General features: G+C 43.4%; 1 protein-coding gene across 1 annotated transcript; it reads right to left on the reverse strand.

The window, feature by feature from the left end:
* Nucleotides 1-445: 445 nt before the first annotated feature.
* On the reverse strand, nucleotides 446-2,012 carry npy8br (neuropeptide Y receptor Y8b). Its single transcript, XM_067227881.1, has one exon. It carries the CDS (start codon nucleotides 1,958-1,960, stop codon nucleotides 869-871), a length of 1,092 nt encoding a protein of 363 aa, XP_067083982.1. The 5' UTR covers nucleotides 1,961-2,012; the 3' UTR covers nucleotides 446-868.
* Between the last annotated feature and the right edge of the window lie 4,631 nt (nucleotides 2,013-6,643).

Consider the following 6,643-nt stretch of genomic DNA (forward strand, 5'->3'; position numbering starts at 1 on the left):
GTGAACTAGTGCTTCATCCCCACGAGTTTATCCACTGAAGTGGATTGGCATATTGGATTTTTCTTTTAAAGGATGAATAGACAAACTGGCAACGCCAGACCAATTTTCCACTGTGTATTTGTCTGAAACCTCTCAGTTCATGTTCGATTTCCAAGTGGCGTTATTAACGGACGCAGACCAAAAATGCCTCTGGACGCAATTGGTTAGAATTGGATAGATACCACAAATACTTACAGCAACTAAAAGTAATCTTGGTTGTTCACAAAAATGTCCTGAAGAGGAACAAACAACAATGTTGCAAGGATAATATGTGCATAATGTGAATTTTAGACAGCATTACAGTGCTACGTGTCCCTCAAGGAACCCCACCAGAAGAGTTCTACAGTGAAAATGACAGAATAAAACATTTGAAATATAGATTCATATTCATAGAACTGTCCCCAGCTTTTACTCAAGATCATTATTTTTACGGACCCTTAAAAACGAGTCTACAGAAGATAAAAAGCAATACAGAGGATCTCTGAGATAATCCTTTAAATACCATTGTGTAATAAAAGTTTGACCACCACACATTTAGTAATATACATAATAACACAACGATAGCATGCCTCTGCAAAGCCCTTTCTCTAGAATCCTTTACATTACTAAGACCTTTGCACCGTAATTCTGTTATCAACTTCCTCTTGGTCGAGCGCTAAAACCCGTGAAGAGAAGCCTGTGACACACGTCTCAGAGCTACACGTTCTCCCTGCTAGTTATCACTGAACAGCACAACTGGAGATCAATCCTTCCTCCAGCCTTAGCGGAAACACACAAGCTTCAGCGGGTGACCGACGCCACGGGTCAGGAAGAGTCGTATCGATCGTGTCTAAGTGTTGATGCTGATGGATCCTTTGCTGAGGAGGGACCCTTTGGTCACCTCGGTGCTGACGATGGAGAGGGGGAAAGTCTCGTAGCGCTCCGTCAACCTCCAGCAACGGCAGTGATACAGGGTGGACTTGAGCTCCTTCTGGAAATTGCTGTTGAGGAACCCGTAGATGACAGGGTTGACACAGGTGGAGGCCATGGCCGTGAGGTGGCAGGCGGAGAACAAGACGTTGTGCTGGCAGACCGGGATGGCCTCATGCTTCCAGTCGAACACGGCGTTGAAGACCACGAGTGGCAGCCAGCACAGCGTGAACACGAACACGATGGAGCCCAGCACGGCGTTGATCCTCTTGGACCCCTTGATCTTCCTCTGACTGGGGTCCCTGGCCCTCTCCACCATGTCTCTCCTCCTCCGCAGACGCAGGAAGATGCGCAGGTAGCACACCACGATGAGGAGGACGGGAAGGCAGTACTGAAAGAGCAGGAGAGAGGTGGTGTAGGCCAGTCTGTTGTGCTGGGACGGCCATTCCTCCATACAAATGTGGTAGTCAGTGAAGGGGTTAAATGGAATGCTCAGGTTATTGAAAGGCGTATGGAGGATTGTGTAAGAGAGGAAAGGGACTGAGATGAGGCTGGCCAAGATCCAGGTGATGGCCACAGCCAGGTAGGAGTGTCCCACCACAGGCTTCCATCCAGTGGGGTGAATGATGAGCTGGTGGCGCTCCAAGGCTATCAGGACCAGAGAGGAAATGGACACGGTGATGGATAAACACTGGACGAAGTTGGTGATCTTACAGAGAGCCTCGCCCAGGATCCAGCGATCCATCAGGGTGTAGACGATGGTGGTGGGCAGATTCACGATGCACATCAGGATATCAGAGCAGGAGAGGTTGGCGATGAAAATGTTGGTGACGTTTCGCATCTCCTTCTGCCGTGTGATGACAAACACCAGGCTTGCGTTGCCGATAATGCCCACTGCCATCATGGTGCTGTAGGTGATGATGAGGAAAGTGGTGCCGCCCACTGAAGTGGGACATTTGTCTTCCCATGGCGCCTCCTCAATCAAGGACAGGTTGTGATTGGTTAACTCCATGCTAGAGAAGCATCAACTGTGATTTCATAGGCTGGAATCTAAACGAGTCGCCTGTGGTTTCAGCTCCCCAGGGAACTACTTTCTCAGTCTTTGTTGTGTGTTTTACTTTTTCATCATACACTTATTGGAACCACATGGATTGTAGCCTTTGTTTACTTTCTGAAAGAGAAAACAGAACAAAAGTCAATTTTTAGATGTGGGAAAATTATGAACAACACTGTAAATCTGTTCCCATTGGAGTTTGACAGTAAAAACACTTCACATTCCAAGGTTGTAAAATGTTTAATGATATTATAGGCTGTCTTAGAACAAGTATGTGCCATCAAATTGTTATAGGGTTACCCGTCTGAAATCAAACCTGGAAAAAATATTTTAGACTGGAATTTAGACTGGACTGTAGATCAAGATATAAGTCATTAAAGAGGTCCTATGGTGGCCAATGCCAATGGCAGCCAAACCACGATGCCAGTGACTGTAATCATGGCAAGGGGCCCCATCAGTCAAACATCCTAACATTCATTACAGTATGCTAATGACTTCCCTCTCTTCCTCACTCTCTTCCCCCTTTCTCGGGGGATGCGTACATGATATATCTCATTTACTACCACCACCAACACCATGGCTGCTCCAAGCCAATTCCCCCCCTTCATACCCCAACACGTCGACCGTGTTGAACCCTGCAGGCTCTATTTTAAAAACGCGCTCTAACTCGCGTTCGTAACACAAATCAAACCCTGGTCATCATGGGTCCCTCAGGGTTAGTGCGGTCCCAGAGGAGGGCAGAGCTCGGGGGAAACACTACATTGTTACAGCGACTGGCTGACCAGACTCTACATGCAGGATGAGAGGGAGGAAGGCAGGAGTTCAGATGGACGTAAAACTGATAACCAGGATGTTGAAACCAAGGCTCTGCAACTGCTTTTGAGAACAATTGGTTTAATGAACAAGCAATTCAGGAAAGGCCCATAATGTCATTCTAGGCCTGCAAGCAATGTCAGTCAGAGTATCCACGATTATAATCAACATGTGTAAGTTTTGTTACAAGGAACATATTTAAAAAAAAAGCTGTCTCTACCAGATGGTGCCTTTATGTGTTCTGTGTACTGCAAGCTTTAATATAACAGATTGATTCTGTTCAAATTAGAATTTATTGAATGCAACAACAAAAAAACATTCTGTCTATTGCTTATTTTAATTTGTATCCTTCTGTGGATATAGTTGTTTTGCTTCCATGCCTTGAAGGGATCACAAGTTTAATTCAAACGCTGCTACTTACCCTGAAGTGAACGATGTTTTTGCAGCCACATTATTATTATGCTGCCACTGCTAGTTATTTATTCATGGGCCAGTTCTGAGCTGTTGCTCAGAGCTATGATCAAATTATGACGCCCAAATTGATGTTTTCTACATTCTCAGTGATATGTGTTCATATTACACCCCGTAGAAACCCCAAGGGTGAAGATTTATGAGCACGCTCAAACACACCTTAAATGACGCCTTCTTGATGAGAAGGTCCTTCAAGAGGTTTATACAAGTGGGTAATTACTAATTAGTATTAAATATTTGAATATAATTGTTACATGAGACTCAACATACTTTTGAATGCAATCCTCATTTCATTGTCTTACTGGCACTACTTAATGAAAGATAAGCTAACTGAAGATGAGTTCAGATTTTGAGAGGAACAATTTAGAAACAACGAGCTGCTCTGTGACTGAGAAGATATGTCATAAAACATGACAACCATGGCGATTCAGATTACATACAAAAAGAGAAGAAAACATCATTCACACAATATACAAAGACAAAATAAACGATAATCACCTATACCCTATTGAAGTCAACATTATAACAATTACAGCCACAATCGTAAGAGTAAAAGTGCATAAAAGACTCATTCATACCCTCGTTCGACGAGTCTCTTCACTGCTTCTCTCAGGAATGCGCTTTCATTGCCTCCATCCGAGGTTGTCTTCTCTAACCAAATGAAGCAGACGCTCGAGAAGGAATGCTTTTGACTCGCTGAGGCGCCTCGTGCTCGCGCTCCCGCTTCCTCCCCCCTCTATTATGGCAATGCAGACTGTACACATCCGTTTATTTACATTTACATTTACTCATTTAGCAGACGGTCTTATCCAGAGCGACTTACAGTAAGTACAGGGACATTCCCCCAAGGCAAGTAGGGTGAAGTGGGAATCGTTTATAGTGCAATGGTCCAATCAAAGACATCACATGGGGCATAAATATGGGCTTTTTCTCCAACACCTGTCAATAATTAGCCTAACCCAGTTGGACTAGTGAACAATATCCGGAGAGCAACAAGTTCCTATAAATGCAAAGACCGGCAGGAAAGAGTGAGAATGAAGCGAAACCTGAATGTAACCCAGCCTAATTAGCTCTGTCACGGCTACGAGGAGAACGTGACGTGTTTCATCAAGATAACAGTTTACAACAACTGCAGCTCTTGCATTTGGTCCATGCAAACACAAGTAAACAACCCATGGAGTACTGCATTACTCAATCTAGAAACGGCATCAGGTACAGTGATGTTAGTATACTATTTCATCTCATCCCTTCATGCAAACTTCAGACACGATCCTCTGTGGACGAGCTAGACACAGCGGGGTAGGCCTATACAGCAAGAAATCAATTGTAGCAGGCGTCTGGTGCAGCTTGCAGCTTACCATGCTGTTGGCGTTGTCGTTCCCCGTTTTATGTGCGATGCATTTCAAAACAATCCTTTGGCAAGAAGGGTTTTATTACTTTTATTACTTGTATTATTGTTTTTATTGATTTTATGTAAAGCGACTAAATGACGTAAAATGACTAAAAAGCACCTTGAGTGGCAATTCTTGTATGACGTGCTATATAAATAAAGTCTTATTATTATTATTATTATATTCTAGACCGTATTTTGACAAAATTGCTATATATGACCAATCAGAGAACAAACGTTTCAAAACTGCAGATTAGTAGGATATGACGTCATTCTACTCTATAGCACGGGAATTAATAACCCACCAGTCCGTTTGCAGAGAATGGGGGTTTCAAAACGATATAGACTATATAGATAAGTTGCCAGAAGATCAACTTGCTGTTTTTTAGCGGTTCACATGAACAGCCAGAGCCCATATGTTTTAAAACTGCACATCAGGAACATTAAAAGTGAAAAGTCTAGCGGTAGGCTAAGCCAGGGGTTCTCAAACTTTTTGGGGCCAGGGACCTCTTACAGGGGTGAACATTTTCCAATGACCCTCCCAAAATCATAACACCCATTCAGCATACCCTTTGTGCTCTTAACTGGACACAATATGATTGTTTTATTGGTGCAAATGGTCCCCATCTGTAGATTATAATATATTTTTCACTTTTTAATGATACAGCACAATTTGACATTATAATTTATGGAAAATTATTTTGCACACCCCTTGGCTATGGTTCGCGGACCGCTATGGGTCCGGGGACCCCACGTTGAGAACCACTGGGCTAAGCCCTCTGAAAGGTCTTTGACTCAAGTTCAATGTTTTACCTCAGGAGAATTTCTATAGTGAGACTTACACAGTTTGAAAAGCACATAGTTTGGAACTGAGTGTCCTTTTCCATCTAATGTATTTAACAATCTGTATTGTAATTTCTGAAACACTTTGCTATACACCATTTCACACTCAGGGTTCGAATCTCCTCTCCTTCACTAATGTGTACACACATTAGTCTACCCCATTCAACATCCATCAACTGGTAACAGCTGTGGTGGATACGGTCTGAGTTTATGAAGCATGAGCAAGAGTTCTGACATATTGTCAGCCCTGGCAGTATGTATCAGAAACTATCTCGTCCCAACAATTTTCCCAACCTGCCTCCTCCCAATAAAAATTCTAAATTGCCATACCAATGTTGGCCAATTTCATTTAGGAGATTCTTATATCCTCTTTCCATTTTCATTCGCACATCTGTGCTGGTGTGGAACAGCGTTTCCCCCACGGTTTCGATGCGAAGCAGCGACGTGAACAGATTTTTGGGGCTCAGTAAGCTAGAAGATGACAGTTTCACACCGTCCCCACGCTCTCTCTCCTGCAGTGGGATGTGATGAGGAGGCACTGCTATGTGAGTCACACTGGGAAGACGTCTGAAACACAGACACACTGAGCCTCCACAGATCCTGTAACGGGGAACCAAAACATGCTGGCTATATGGTACACATACGATATAATCAATTCATTGGAAGTTTTGAGTATGTGATTATGAACGGAAGACGGGTTGAGATTTTCTTCAGATGAGGAAGCTTTTCTTTGGAACACTGGGGCGTGACTGTGTGTTGTTTTGCAGGTGGGTTATTGGAGCGCTAGACGATGCTGTCCCAATGAGCCAGCTTTCAATATCTCCAGTAATGAACTGCAGAGGTGATGCTTGCAGTGCTGAACCTCTCCCCTGCACAATCTCCACACCTGTCACTCAAGCAGCCCTCGGTCCTGACACACTGCTTTTAACTGGCCACATCGTGGAGTACTGAGGGGGATAACAAAAAAAAAATTGTTTCATTAAATCTGAAAAGAGATGGTGTGAGTGAAGATCATTGACTTTGAATAGTTTGAAAACATCATTGAATCATTGAACAGTTCATCCATATTCTTGGGAATGAAGTACAATTCAACTGTTTATCTTGTCTGAATACCTTGTTATCAG

This window comes from Osmerus mordax, chromosome 24, assembly GCF_038355195.1.
Source record: "Osmerus mordax isolate fOsmMor3 chromosome 24, fOsmMor3.pri, whole genome shotgun sequence".
Lineage (NCBI taxonomy): Eukaryota > Metazoa > Chordata > Actinopteri > Osmeriformes > Osmeridae > Osmerus > Osmerus mordax.